This window comes from Callithrix jacchus, chromosome 11, assembly GCF_049354715.1.
Source record: "Callithrix jacchus isolate 240 chromosome 11, calJac240_pri, whole genome shotgun sequence".
Taxonomy (NCBI): domain Eukaryota; kingdom Metazoa; phylum Chordata; class Mammalia; order Primates; family Cebidae; genus Callithrix; species Callithrix jacchus.
This window is the reverse complement of record NC_133512.1, coordinates 90,594,321-90,609,790: the sequence shown is the minus strand read 5'-3', so window position 1 is coordinate 90,609,790 and position 15,470 is coordinate 90,594,321. Positions and strand designations below refer to the sequence as shown.

The following is a 15,470-nucleotide window of genomic DNA, read 5'->3' as shown; positions in this document are numbered from 1 at the left end:
CCTAAGGAGCCCCCCTGCAACCGCCCGCCGACAGCAGCTTCCTGCTCTGGGAATGTCAGAGCTGTGCTCCAGTCCCCCGAAGCCCCTGGTGGTGGCTGGGAAACGTGATGGCTCCTCGTGAAGTGCGTGCAGAAGGCGTGGAAGGGCAGGCTGGACCTTGGCCAGCACTGCCCAAAGGGGAGGACCTGGGAGCTGGTAATTCACACGCTCAGCTGCATCTGAGAGTGACCCATGTGCTGAAACCCGGCCTCCTGCGTCCCTTTTCCTGAGGGACTGCCTCTCCCCTAAGACTGAAGACGCTCATTCTCCTGTGCTCTGCTCCTGAGAACGTCAGATTGGAAGTAGGAAGCAGCTGTGAAAATAAAGACCCTGGAAGGAAACAGATTTTTAATGAGCATCTTCTTTCTGGACTAGCCCATGTTTAAGACTGGCTTCTGTGACAGTGAAGTCTGAGATGCCAGAGGGAGCACATTTAAACCAGGATGCCCCTGACCCTCCCACTGCCACGGGAGGCCCGGTCAGCACAGCAAAGCCCCTCCAGCCGGACTGCAGCTGCTGAGACACACAAAACGCAGGACGCAAATCCCTCCTTCTCCAGCTCCTACAGAACATGACTCACCAGGCAATTAAGTTCTAAGGGCTTCCAAAAACGTCAGTGGCGCCTCAGATTCACAGATCCAACGCGACCTCTGTGAGCAGCCAGCCTTGAGAGCCCCACAGCTGACCCTGCTTTCCAGTTTCACAGTGAGACAATTTAAAATAGCCAGTCAGTAAGGAAGAAGTCGCCGCCTTCAGAGCAGCCCGGGCCTGACGTGGAAGTAGAGAAGGGGCAGCTGTTTTCACAAGAAACTTTGGCACCTCCCTGATTTTCTTTTGCTTATAACAACCAATGGTCATGAGCCATCCCTGCCATCACCCGCGTCTTCAACATGTGGCACGCAGGGAGGACTTCCCGTGGGCGGCAGGATTCTGGACCCTGGAACTGCACAGGATGGTTTCCAAGGGAGTCTAGATGCCCCCCCACAACCTGCTCTTCTCATGTCAATATCTTAGTTCAATTTATCGATTGGTTCTTATCGAGCACCTAAAGGTCCCCGGGGGGCCCTGTGGGTCTATTGTGCAGACCTGGCCTTTGGGAAGCCAAGGCTGTCCCCACACGGGCTGGCCTGGGGTGGGGAACAAGCCCCACTCTGCACCCAGGCCTGCCTGGGTCCAACACGATGCGGAAGTCACCCTACACACGAGGGATGGTGATGAGACATCACCGCAGAGGCGGCAGAAGGGATAAGGGGAGGCAGGGATGAGTAGGGCCCTGGTGCTCGGAACGGGACTGGCCACCCTGGGCTGAAACGGCAGATCAGTGGACTGGGGTCTGTGCAGGGCATGACAGATGGTAGGGTCTGTGGGGATGAAGTCGGGGTGGGGCTCGGAAAGGAGGCAGCAGGGCAAACAAAGGCTCAGAAGCAGAGGAGCCCAGCGAGGGACACAGAAGGTATTCACATCTTTCCATTCCGTGTCCACGGCTTAATTAAGCCAAAGGGCAGGGCCTGCGGCTGGGGGTAGAGCAGCTACTGGAGCAGTTGCATCTCCATTTCTGGAATTGCACGTCGTTCAATTATTCCACCTAAAACTGATCTGAATGACACCCTAACTGCACAAGGCCTGAAGGACACACTGTAGAGCTTCCTATGAGACCCCCGAAGGTCTGGGTCAGGGGCTTGCTGGGAATCGGGTCTCAGATGCCTCTGCTCTGGCCCAGGGCCTCTGAGCTCTATGGTCTTCTCTGAGAGTTTCTCAAAGGCTACGCTCTACCCCAAGAGGGGACCGGTGGGTTGGGAGCCCTGGAGGAAAACCTGGGAGCGAGTCATGGAGGGAGCGTGAGGGCTTTTGGGGAGCGAACTTTGCGGGGGTGCTGGGAATGGCGGCCCCTGGGGACACTGCCGACTGGGGGATGGGCCATGTGCACACGAGGGTGTCAGCCAACTGGGGGACAGGGGCTGTGTGTCACATGTGGGTGTTAGCCGACTGGGGGACAGGGGCTGTGTGTCACACGTGGGTGTCAGCTGACTGGGGGACAGGGGCTGTGTCACATGTGGGTGTCAGCCGACTGGGGGACGGGGGCCATGTGTGACTGTGTTACATGCAGGTGTCAGCTCTGCTGCATCACTTGGGGTTGTTTTGAAATCTCAGGATGTGCCTGAAAAAACCCACCTGGAGAGACAAGGGGCCCACTGGGAACAGGGGGGCCTGAACCAGGCAGATGCGTGCCCAGGGTGAGTTAGGGGGCTGGGAAGGCCACCCTCGGAGGAATTAGACATGTTTTCTAGACTTTTGCCTTCATGTTTCCGCTTCACGTTTGGGGGTCACTTAATTCTTTGTGATGTTATTCTTCTTGAATCTGGTAGAGAAGAAACCCCTGGGGTGGGGAGAGAAATAATTCTGGAGCACACACCAGCTCCAGCTTCCATCCAGTTTAGTATTTCATTTTGCAAACAAGTCTGCATTTTATTTCCTCCCACCCAGGAACAGCTAATCTGTGGCTCCAGGGGCGTTTTACAGGCCAGGAAAGGCAATTCCAGGAAGATGCCATCATAGCCTACCCTCTCGTGTCATCATCTTCACCAAAAAAAACGGAAAACCACAAAATGCCTGCCCAGAGGGCGAACCCAGCCTCCACTCCCCCGGGAGGCGGTCAGTCCAGTCACACACTGAGGTTAGAACATTCCGCGCTTACACTCGTGAGCTCTTTTAATTGATTTGCTATTAAATGCCATAAGATCAATCCAAGTGTAGACCTGTATATCGAATCCACACTCCGCAAACTCTGCACAGGGTTATGTATTTTGAAACATGTAGCTTCACTGGTGATCATCCATGAATCTTCCGTTACCTGTTCTTCAAGTCACTGTCACTGAGACACACGCCAGCAACACACCCAGACAGTTTTGCAGCTGCCTTAACCCAGACACGGAAAAATCTTGAAAGATGCTTGTTCACACCTGCCACCTCGCTACGAAGCCTCTTGTACTTGCTAATAGAGAAACGACATACCAAGATTCCATTCTTTTTTTTTTTTTTTTTGAGATGAAGTTTTGATCTCGGCTCACTGCAATCTCCGCCTCCCAGGTTCAAGTGATTCTGCCTCACCCGCTCCAGTAGCTGGTATTACAGGCACCTGCCACCCCACCCAGCTAATTTTTGCATTTTTAGTGGAGTTTCACCATGTTGGCCAGGCTGGTCTCAAACTCCTAACACCTCAGGTGATCCACCTGCCTCGGCCTCCCAAAGTGCTGGGATTACAGGTGTGAGCCCCCGCTCTGGCCCTAAGATTCCATTCTTAACCATCAGTAATTCTCCCAAAGCAGAAGAGGCGTGGAGAGCAACAAAGTTTCAGGATGGCTGGCTGGAGGAAGAGGAAGCACTATTCTGCAGCCCCGCGGAACCTGCGGAACAGGAGAAGCCGCTGCTCGGACACCTGCAGACGTGCCTGCCTCTGCCACCCTCGGGTCGCACAGACCCGGAAGACGGGTGAGGGGCGGCTGTCTGCCCCTGTGCATCTGAGTCCCTCTCTCTCTGGGCTCAGTCCCTTCCACACTTCTCTCCCGCCCCCAGAGGCCCCCCTGCCCACTGCATTTTCTTCCTCCCCCACGTTCCAGCCTCGAGTTCTCTGAGCCCCTCTCCTGCCCCCTCCCCCAGCACCCAGGGCCCCCCTTGGGTCACGGTGTTACGTGTCTCTGGGATCATACTGGGGACTCCTTCACAGATGCAGGCTGGGCTGACTCTGATGTGTGACCAAGTTCTCTGCTGTCCCTGTTCCAGAAAATGGGACTCTACCCTTAGGAGCGATAAGCTTCCTGAGAAAACACTTTCTGGGTCAGGTCCAAATTCAGCTATCCCCAGGTGCCAAGGCTGCCTGCCCCCCAGACCCGAGGTGTCCAGTCCTTAGAGGTGACCCTCGGCCAACACCAGCCACAGCCTTGGGGACCCCCACGTGTCAGCTGTGACAGAAATGAGTCTCCAGCGCAGCAGGGGAGGGTAGAAGGAGGCGGGGCTCACAGAGCCGAGAGTCAGGGAGATCCGGGCCGGAGGGGCCTTGGGCCTGGGAGAGAAGGGACAGTCAGGCAGCCAGGGCTTGTCCTGTGGAGGCCCCCGAGGAGGCGAGGGTGGGGGGCTCCTCTCAGATGTGCCTTCCTTATTCACGTCCTTTAAGTGATCCCCATGTGACATTTGGAAATGTCTGTCATCCTCCGGGTCCTCCTTGGTTTGACATGCAATTGCTTTTCCCGAAGCTCTCTCCTCTGCAAACGCAGCTCCTGCCATGGCGGCGGCCCCCGCCATCATTCCTCACCCACCACCCCGGGCAGCGCCAGCCTCCTTTCATGCTGGCGTGCCTGTTGTGTTAAGAGCCAGGCTTTGCCATTTTTGACAGGCTAATGCATTTCACCGCAGATAATGCCATTCACCACGGAGGCGAGTCTTCTAGTGCCCATCACGGCAGAGGGTGAGAAGAGGGCCTGCTTCACAGTGCCAGCCGAGGACCCTCAGCCCCAGGGTGGGCCCTGCGCAGGCACCCACCTCCATGCACATCTGTGGAGTCCCGCCTGGCCGCGTGCACCTGGAGGAAATTCCGGCCCTGCGGGCGCCTTCTCCCACACCAAGCTCCTCTTGTTGGGGGAGTCTGTGCAGCTCAGGTTGTGGGGGCTCCAGGAGCACCCCCACCATGCCTCCTCCCCTTGTTGACAACGATGCCCTCCTCCTGAGGGACAGTGGCCCCACAGGGAACTGGGAGAGCAGAGGTTCCAGGCAGGGAGTGGGGAGACCCAGCTCTCAGGCACAGCCACACGGTGGGCCCACGGCCTCTGCGTGGAAGTTGTCTCTCACTCTCGCTGGCTCGCACCCACCCTACCTCCTGTTACTGCCTGCCGGAGTCTCCTCCCCACCGCCTACTGTTTCTGTTGAAATCCCAGTTTAATCCATGCTTTTACACTCCCTTTGCTCCCCTAGTGTCTCCCTACGATGCCCACTTCATTTCACAGCGGCTCATGTCCTCTGGGAGAGCCCCTGTCCTGCCAAGGGCAGCAGGGTTCCCGCTGAGCCCTCACCTCGAGGTGAGCCCTGAAGCCCGTGGGCTGAGGTGTCCAGAGTACAGATGACAGGGGCATCAGCAGAGAGGCCTGGCCTCCCCCTGCCTGGGGCCCAGACCACACAGGGGTTCACCCCAGGGTTTAATCACCCGATGCCTTCTCCAAACTGCTTCCACAAAGTGCCTTGAATTCCGCAGAGCGACACAGGTTTTGGAGGCTCACTCCTGTCTTCCTCCCTGGAAGGGCACGCTTTGCAGACAACATGTCCTCAGATTTAGTTCAGAAAATGTGCCCCACCTCTCTAATTGGGTCTAAGGGAGGGGAGCAGCTCCTGCCGAGGAGGACATGTTCAGAGACAGGTACCCAGGAAATGGGAGGAGCAGCGCAGGAATCCAGCACCCCTCCCAGGCCCGAGAGCACCCTGGGGCAGAGCATCAGAGCTGACCTCGCACTCACCTGCACCCCTCCCAGGCCCGAGAGCACTGACGGTGGCTGCGTGCCGTTCACCCTCAGGCGGAGCATCAGAGCTGACCTCGCACCCACCCGCACCCATAGGGCTTGCTCTCATCCACACGGCAGCCCAGGACGAGACCCCAGAACACAGAAGAGGAAGGCTGGCTTCGAGGGGGAAGGGCTGGGCCCAGGCCTGGGCTTCGCACCCCAGGGAATGGAAAGGTGGTGGCGCCTTCCTTCCAGGAGTTTAACCATTAGAGAAGAAAGACAGGTAAAGGAGGAAAAGTGTTGCAAGAGGGGAGTAAGACGGAAGAAACGGAGCGGGTGACAGCAGGCGGAATGTGGGTCTTCTGGTCCACTTGGGGTCACTCAGCCACACTGAGCCACGACTGTTCCTCAGGGCACCACAGACCGCAGGGTCTGTCCTTGTCACAAACTCAAAGAGCTGCCCTCTGTGGACCCTCTCTTGAATCCCTTCCACAACGCCCCTGCTTCCCGTCTAGACTCTCGACCAACTGGGAGGACCTCCCCCGCCAGCTCCAGTTCCTCCTCCTGGATCTGCAAATGCCCACCCTCTTGGGCCTGTCCCTACCCTGCAGGTGGCTCCAGCCACACCTCCATCTCCCACCAGCCGCCAAGAGCTCCGCCCACCACCTGGCCCAGCCCATCTGTCATCTCCAAGGATTTGACTTCAATTTCACGAGTCTCCTCTGATCCTAGCGCCGCCACGTGGACGAATGCTGTTGACCGCTGGTTCACTGTTTCATAGCAGACTCCTCACTTCCAAGAAATCATCACTCGAGGAAAGAAAGGATGCCTCTTTCCCTGAAATCCCCTGCAGTGAGTGCCTCACACTAAACGGGAATGGTGGTAGAGGAGCTGCCCAGACCTGTGGGGCAGAGAAGAGGGTCTCCAGAGGGTGCGCAGTCCCGGCCAGCCCCTCAACACCCTGAAGGGGACAGCGTGGCTGGGGACCACCCAGTGCAGCTCTGCCACCGGCTGTGTGGGCCGGGACGCTGCTCAGTTTATCTGCTGCTGACTTTGCCCCGTCATAAAACAGGGTCGGGAGAAATGAGATACCTGAGGAAGGTGTCTGGGGTCCCTCCAAGGGCCCTTTCCATGGGGCGGCTGACTGACAAGGAGGACAGGGAGTGCTGAGGAACAAGGGCTTGGAAGGACCTGCTGTGCCTGCACGGTTCACCCCAGGAGCGACCCTGGCTTTGGCAAGAAGGAAGTGTTCTCTGGTTCTGCCAGTGAAATGGGTGAAGTGGACTGGAGCACCTGCTACACGGACACCACAGTCCACAGACACCTGCTCCATGGACACCACGCTCCATGAACACCATGCTCCATGGATGCCAGCTCCACAGACACCATGCTCCATGGCCACCATGCTCCATGGACGTCTGCTCCACGAACACCCGCTCCATGGACGTCTGCTCCACGAACACCCGCTCCACGGACACCATGCTTCACAGACACCATGCTCCACAGAGCCCACGCTCCACGGACGCCCACTCCATGGACACCACACTCCACGGACACTGGCTCCACAGATACCACACTCCACAGACACCCGCTCCACAGACATCTGCTTCACGGACACCCGTTCCACAGACACCACACTCCACAGATATCTGCTCCACGGACACCACGCTCCACAGACACTCGCTCCACGGACACCCACTCCATGGACACCATGCTCCATGAACACCATGCTCCATGGGTGCTGGCTCCACAGATACCATGCTCCATGGACACCATGCTCCACGGACCCCATGCTCCATGGATGCCCACTCCATGGACACCACGCTCCACGGATGCTGGCTCCATAGATACCATGCTCCACAGACACCTGCTTCACGGACGCCCGTTCCACGGACACCACACTCCACAGACATCTGCTCCACGGACACCACGCTCCACAGACACCAGCTCCACAGACACCCACCCCATGGACACCACACTCCATGGATGCCATGCTCCATGGACACCACGCTCCATGAACACCATGCTCCACGGATGCCAGCTCCACAGACACCATGCTCCACGGACACCATGCTCCACGGACACCTGCTCCATGGACACCATGCTCCACAGACACCATGCTCCATGGACCCCACGCTCCATGGACGCTGGCTCCATGGACACCACGCTCCATGGACACCCGCTCCACAGACACCCACTTCACGGACACCCGCTCCACAGACACCACACTCCACAGATGCCGGCTCCATGGACGCCACGCTCCACAGACACCTGCTGCACGGACACCATGCTCCACAGATGCTGGCTCCATGGATACCATGCTCCACGGACACCATTCTTCACAGATGCCCACTCCACGGACACCCACTCCACAGACATCACACTCCACAGATGCTGGCTGCATGGACACCATTCTCCACAGACACCCACTCCACAGACACCATGCTCCACAGACACCACTCTTCACAGATGCCCACTCCTTGGACACCCACTCCACAGACATCACGTTCCACAGATGCTGGCTCCATGGACACCACGCTCCATGGACACCCGCTCCACAGACACCCACTTCACGGACACCCGCTCCACAGACACCACACTCCACGGATGCTGGCTCCATGGGCGCCACACTCCACAGACACCTGCTGCACGGACACCATGCTCCGCAGACGCTGGCTCCATGGACACCATGCTCCACGGACACCATGCTTCACAGATGCCCACTCCATGGACACCCACTCCACAGACATCACACTCCACAGATGCTGGCTGCATGGACACCATGCTCCACAGACACCCGCTCCACAGACACCATGCTCCACAGACACCACTCTTCACAGATGCCCACTCCACAGACACCCACTCCACAGACATCACGCTCCACAGATGCTGGCTGCATGGACACCATGCTCCACGGACACCCGCTCCACAGACACCCACTTTACGGACACCCGCTCCACAGACACCACACTCCACAGATGCTGGCTGCATGGACACCATGCTCCACAGACACCCGCTCCATGGACACCATGCTCCACGCATGCTGGTTCCACAGACACCATGTTCCATGGACACCACTCTTCACAGACGCCTGCTCCATAGGCACCTGCTCCATGGACTCCAGGCGTACTGCTCCTCCACCCACTCCACAGACACCTGCTCCACGGATGCCCGCTCCATGGACACCACGCATGATGCTCCTCCACTTGCTCTACAGACATCCCCTCCACAGACACCTGCTCCATGGAAACCCACTCCACAGATATCACCACAAATGCCACTCCTCCCCTGGTGCTGTGTGAGTGCCCGTCCTCCTCCCGGGGCCCAGCCCTCTTCCCTGGCTGCTGGAGTGCAGGGTGAGCCTGCCTGGGAGAAGCCTGCAGCCCCCATCTCCTTTCCCTTGCCCCTCCTTGTGTGCAGCAGGAAGTGGCTTCCTTAGGAAGCAGTTATTCAAGTAATGCCCAGGACTAACAAGCTACCAAGGTCTAAGCAACATAGAAATGGCCTAGTCTCCAAAAGAAGCCACAGAATTCAGCCTTCCACATTTTCTTGTCTGTCTCACTGCGTGGTCTCTGATTGCTACTAAAGTCTCATCCAGTGACTACTGTCTGACGCGGGGATGGCTTGCTGTATCCCAGCGAGCAACACGCTTCTGTCTTATGTTTAGAAGTTCCTCTGGCCACCTTTCCTGACTCCAGGGTTCTCTGAAGATCTAGCTCTGTCTCTCAGGAGCTGTATTTGAGAAAGCATTTTGGGCAAAACAGCAGGATGGACACCGCTTTTGGAAATTGCAACTGCGAACGCTTCAGATTAAGAGAAAAATGCACTTCAAATGGGCACCTTCCGGAGAAACGCTCAGACTCATCATGAAAAGTATCTAGAAGATTCCACAGAGTCTGCAGAAACAAAGCTGGCTGACGCCACATACTGATGATCTGATGCTGAACACACAGGTGCACAAAAGCAGCTTCTTCCCACACTGGGGTCAGCATGTACCCTCCACCCTCGATGTGGCAGGAATGCTGCAGGTTCCCCTCAGATTCCCTTCACAGAACTGCCTCAGGAAGCATGGGAAGTGGCACCACTGTGACAAACACTTGGCATTTGCTGATTCCTAGCTAGGGCAGGGACGTTCTGGGCTCATGGAGCTCGGGAGGAGCCTGGCATCTGCTCCAGGACATCTGCAAAACCAAACCCACGCCTCAAAAGTTTCAAGAGAATTCTACCTGTACACATCTGTATTATCAGCTACATTTGCAAAGGTAGGATAAGATCAGCAAACTTTCCATTCTCAGGCTTCACTATGTTATAATAAAACGTTCTTTCATAGCGATTGTTATTTCATGATGAATACGTTAAGGTCAGATTTTTATAATTATAAAATATTTGGCACAGGTCTCACATGGCGCCCTTCACTTCTGAAGCAGCATAGGCTTTGCTTATTTGATATTTGCAAAAAAATATTATTTTGACCTGGAAAATTAAGTATAGAGTGAGGAAAGCCACGCTAAGATACGGAGCTGATTGAGAGGCATTGTCAAAGACTCGTGGTGGGGAAGTCACTGTTTTTCAGTTTAATTGTGAGCATCCTACTTCTGTTACTTGTGAGGACATCAATAACTGGAGATCAAACTCACCTAGAGAAAGAAGGGTCTCTTAAGGCCCCAGAGAATGAGCCAAGGCGTGACCTGTGCTCTTTGTCAGAACCCAGCCTCCTGCACCGGAGTAAGAAGTTAGGAGGCATTTGGGACCGTCAGACCTGCCAGCGCCTGTCGACAGAGCTCCCTCTGAGTGCAGCACTGGCCACCACACTGTCACTGCGTTCATAAACACTGGCTAATGGGAGCAGCAGCCACCGAGATGGGCACTTAGCGGCTCTGTTTATAGGAGGTCCTTGCGGCCCCGATGCATGCTTTCCTCTGGGTTTGGTTCCAAAGGCCTCCAAGTACACAAGGAAACCTGCTGGGTATTGTGAAATAAAGCATCAAAAGAGAACTTGCTGAGAATTCTGCGGGAGTCTCTGCCCTCACGTCGGGGAAGGGAGAGTGGGCTGGCAGAATACTGGACTTGCCGCTCGAAGATGATCAAAGCCTCAAGGAAGTGGATGCTGCATTCAAAGGGCCTTGGAGAGAAAAGGAGGAGAACGTCTTCTCATCATCTAACAACTTATTTTCGGCACCGTTTTTACGCAATCACCTTCCACAGAAATAGGACACCTACATAAAAAACACATGAAGTATACTGGTACCGAAACTCACAATGCTTCCGTGTCTTCACATTCTCCTTGGGCTGTGTGTACATGTGTGTATAGATACATACACACACATACATGCATATATATGACAGGCTATGCCAATTCAAAAAAAAGAATGAAGGTCAATAAATTGGCTTTTTAGATAATGAAATACAGAATTACTCCAAATATATGTTTTATATACTTAGAAGAAAAAACACTTACTAAAACAATAGTGAAAAACTTGGCAAGAGCAGTCTGTTAAACGACATTTAAGAATATATTTCAGCTATTCTGAAAGTAAAAAAACCCAATTTTTGCACCAATCTGAGCAAATTAAACTTGCCTGGATTATCTGACGGGGTTGATATCTTGCTAAGTGTCAAAAATATAAGAGTCTGTCAAAAAAGATTTGCTTTCCCAGTAGGTAAGGAGAACCAAAATCTCACCCACTCGTGCAAACCAAGAAAGCCCTAGCATCCTGACCCTGTCCATGAAGCCATTCTATTTTTGAGGAAGAACAGGTAAACATGTTTATAGGTGTTTGCATTAGAAGCTAATAATTCAGCCTCCTTACTGCTCCGAAACTATCTTAAGGAAAGCTTTCTTACTATCCAGGAACTCGACGCCGGCCCGGGTGGCCCCAGGCCCAGGCTCTGACTCACGCACACAAGGGGGCTGTGCAGGCGCGTGATCAGGGCTGAGACGGACAGATGCTTCAGCAGAGGCCAGCAACACGAGGGCCTTCCGGGCCACAATGGAAGCTCCTTGCAAGGACATGAATCTGGCTGCTGTTTAACTGGGGATACAAGGATTCACCTTTTGGAACCCCAGGGAGGAAGGAGCCCCACAACCTGAGGCTACCAGTGCACCCCAGAATACAACCTCCAGGCACCTGCCTCCTCCACTCCACTGGAGCATCTCTGCTCCCCACCTTCCTTTCCCCAGGGAAGAACAGGAGTTCTTTTGTTTAAAGGGTAACTTCATATTCTGATATTAATAAAGCTTATTATATTGCCACCTACCATTCTCTCTTAGGTTCCTTATTTTAACCTGACTTACACAACAATCTTTTTATTTTTCAGAAGCTTCAAGAAAGTGAATTGAGTAGTTCCATCATGTCCCCATAAAATAAAGCATGATGTCAAATGGCTCCATTTTCCTCGTAACCCAGTGATGAGAACTGCAATGCACACCTTCACCGTGACCACAGAATCAGCAGAGTACACAGGTGTGAGCCAGAGTACACAGGTGTGAGCCAGAGTAAGCACACTGAGGCAACGAGACGCCTTTCCTGAGGTGTGTTTTATGTTTGCAACATTTTAAAAAACTTTTCAAACAGATTTCTCAACTTCATGGGGGACTCCTGAATGTGATAGGAAACGCAAGTGAGATACGGATACATTAATGAATTACCACCCGCTTCATTTACCAGAGTAAATATCCTCTCCTTGTAACCGCAATTGTCTGAGTCCTTAATACATTATCAGCTAAATTCAAAGCAAAGTCACGCAGTCCCCATCCTCATCACTGAGTCCTGCTCCGCTAAAACACAAATCACAACACAATGGCTCAACAACCAGAACTTTCTCACCGGGAAACATTCCGCTGTGATGAGGCAAACCCCACTTTTAATCAGAGTTCCTCCCCAAAGGGTATTTCGTGGTGATTTCAAAGCTGGCTCCACCAAGAAGTCTTTATACTTATTTCATTTCCAAATTTTCCTACATCACATTTTTAAAGAAAAAAGTTTTATTTTTTTCCCTTTTTATTAATCTGGATTGAAGAAAAGCACACATTTCATTTATTGTCTGGATTACAGATTCTTATTAAACAAACCAGAGCTCATTATAAAATCAATATCAACTTAACCACCATGCCCTCAGGAGGAACAGCAAAAAGGTCACTCCAAGAAATTCAAACAATTTTCCTGCTGGAAGGGCATGATTTTAATTACAGATACTATTAATTAGAGCTGTCACTGGGAAGGCATTTTTTTTTCTGTTAATTATCACAAACTCAGTCCTAAGTAGGCATTTTCAACCTGCAGTTTTTTTTTAAATTAGTCATTTCCGCATGCAAGCCCAACCTTTCCATTCTATCAATATTTTATATTTGAATTTCAAAGTATATCAAAGGGTGCCATGCCTTCTAAAAATCTCTGCCTGTATGATCTTCCGTCTCTCACACACGGAACAGAACTGATGTGATAATTTATTTATGTACCGACACAGACTTGGCCTGAAGACCCGGCGTCCTGCATTGAAGGTCTTGCTCAATGAAATTTCTGGGTAAATTCTTACTCGTTTTTGTGACATTTTTTTCAGGCCGCTTCTTCAAAAGTGATTTTCCTTTTGCTTTGAAGCAAAGCTACGCACTGCAACTGAAATGCCATCCTCAACACATTTGAAGTTGCCATTTCTTTATAAGAAAAAGATCGTCCTGACCGGGTTGGTGACCCTCTGCAGAAAATTAGAGGCTTCCTTCATTCAGTGGAAATACCAGAAATTTTGAAATGGGAGGAAAAGCTATCTCGGGGTCTCTTTTAAGCAAAGAGAGCCTGCAAATTCCTTGTGTGGGGAAAGGTCCTGAGAGCTTGCAGAGCACAGGAAAGCCAGCTCCAAGGGGCTCAGGTGGCGGAGGGCATGGTGCCGGAGGGCGCCTTTTGGAGAGAGCTGGAGAGCCCACCCATGTAACTCTGATGATGGAATCATGTTTACCTTACATGCGATTGTAAACGTGACTTCTTTCCAGGACACATTACACACTGCACTCATGTGACGAGAGGAAAGGAAGGATCCGGTCCAGTGAGGCAACCTTGCACACATGTGCTGACCAAACTTTTAAAACAGGGGTTAAGGAGTCATCTTACCTTCCCAAAGGGGAATCTCTTCTTGGAATTAAATGATATTTTATATGCAAAGGAATCAAATGCTTTGACTGGTATACGTATTCTGGGGTTGTACTGCTGATAAAACTGAAGGCCTCTGTTCATTACAGAACAATATTAAATTCGAAATGTGTGCTGCAGAACGTCCCAAAACGCCTGACCTGGGCTGAACTTGCCTTCCCTGCATCCTCCCTGGTTTCCAGCTCATTTCCAGGTGTGTCTGGGGTGCCTCTAGAGAGAGTGTCCGTCACAGGGTCATGCATGGGTCACCCTCCCTCTGGTCAGCATTAGGTTTCAGGGGTAACAAGACAAAGTGGCACCCCAGCAGGTAAAAGGAACTTTTCCTGTAAGACCCCGAGGAAGCTGATGAGTTTAGAGACACCTTCAAACATCTACACACCAACCGATCCCGCAGCCCTGGCACTTTTCATTGGCAGTGGTCACACTGGGGTAACAGGTAACACCATTCATGTATCGCACTTTTTCCAAACGTCTAATTAACAACACACTTTCAGAGCTAACACGAGACTATCCAAGAAGAGCAGGTTAAAACAGAGCTATAGTGCTGAGGTTGCATGAGAGGAATTTACATGCATGCTGATGAGAAGTTCCAAACTGCCATCACAGAAGACCCCAACTATGAATAAATGAGCAACTGCTGTGAGTGGAGGAGGGATGAGAAATGAATGTGATCATCTGTCTGCTCAACTGAGAAATCCAATATACCACTTTTTAAAAAGCCTCTTCTTACCTGGTAGGCGGAGGTGGCATCTGCACCCAGGTCGCCCCCCAGTCCCGACAGCTTCTCCTTCAGCCTGTGCTGAGAGCGATGGCGGAGGCAGTAGATGAGGCCGGAGGCCAGGAGGACGCCCAGAATGCAGGCGAGGGAGACCAGGGTGAGCGCAATGAACTTGGTGGAGTCTTCTTGCTCCGCCTGAGGTGGCAGGAACTTGAACTTGCTTTTCTGCAGAACAAGGAGAGGGGCATGTTAGCTCCTGACACAGCATGACCTCCTAAACACACCTCTCCAAAGGCACCTTGAAAGTGGAAAGCTCAACCCCACGGGACGCTGTGTCCACGCCGGGGCCACAATGGGAGGGCCTGCGGAGCAGCCCCCGTCAGAGCAGAAGTCACCTGAAAACAGTACATCGTGGATCGCAGCGTGTTCGAAAGGAGAGTCACGGGCATCACTTTTCCCTCAGTGGTGGCTGTTTTTCAAATTTGTGTAAAGCATTTGACAGCTAATTTGCTACCTTATGTAAAATAAAGTATCCATCCCTACTTTTAACCGGGCACAGCAGTTTGTCCAGAGCTTGCACAATGAGTGTGGGGGGTACTGGGGGAGGCCAGGCAGGCGGAGGAGGAGGAGGGGGGCAGGCCGGCTTGGAGCCTTCTGCGGCTTCAGGTAGCCACACAAGTCCGGCACATCTTCAGCAACAAAGGAGCGTGGGGCGGCCTCTGTGCATCTGCAGGTGAACATTCTCCCTGTCACGTCAGGGACTGGAGCCACCTGCCTTGAAAGGCCAGCACGGGTGGAATCCACCGGCTCCAGGGACTCTAGGAGAGGCCTGGCCCAGACACAGCACTTGGCACCTAAGTACTTTTCCTTGCAGGGAGTGCAGGGCCTTTGCAAGTTCAAGTCGCAGCGAGGAAACTCCTGCAGATTCTCCCTGCTTCTTTCGGGGAGGAGGTGTTGGTGGTGAAAGTACGAGAAAGGCCTTTCGGTGCATCTCACTTGTCTCCACGTGCAAATAGCTGCACGGCTGTCCCCTCATTAGCTTCATTAGAAGGTATATTAGCAACAATTAAGGACGCGGCAGGA

At 53.1% G+C, this 15,470-nt stretch overlaps 1 protein-coding gene across 16 annotated transcripts in view; it reads right to left on the bottom strand.

Annotated features, from left to right (window-relative positions):
- The window catches only part of PTPRN2 (protein tyrosine phosphatase receptor type N2), a 1,018,236-nt gene that overhangs the window by 137,790 nt on the left and 864,976 nt on the right, over positions 1-15,470 (bottom strand). For 14 of the 16 annotated variants that reach the window (XM_078343304.1, XM_078343314.1, XM_078343301.1 and 11 more), the window contains one exon: positions 14,400-14,612. The exons of the other annotated variants lie outside the window; for them this stretch is intronic. In XM_078343304.1, the coding sequence (XP_078199430.1) occupies positions 14,400-14,612 (213 nt within the window). The remainder of the gene's footprint in view (positions 1-14,399; positions 14,613-15,470) is intronic. 16 annotated transcript variants of the gene reach the window in all.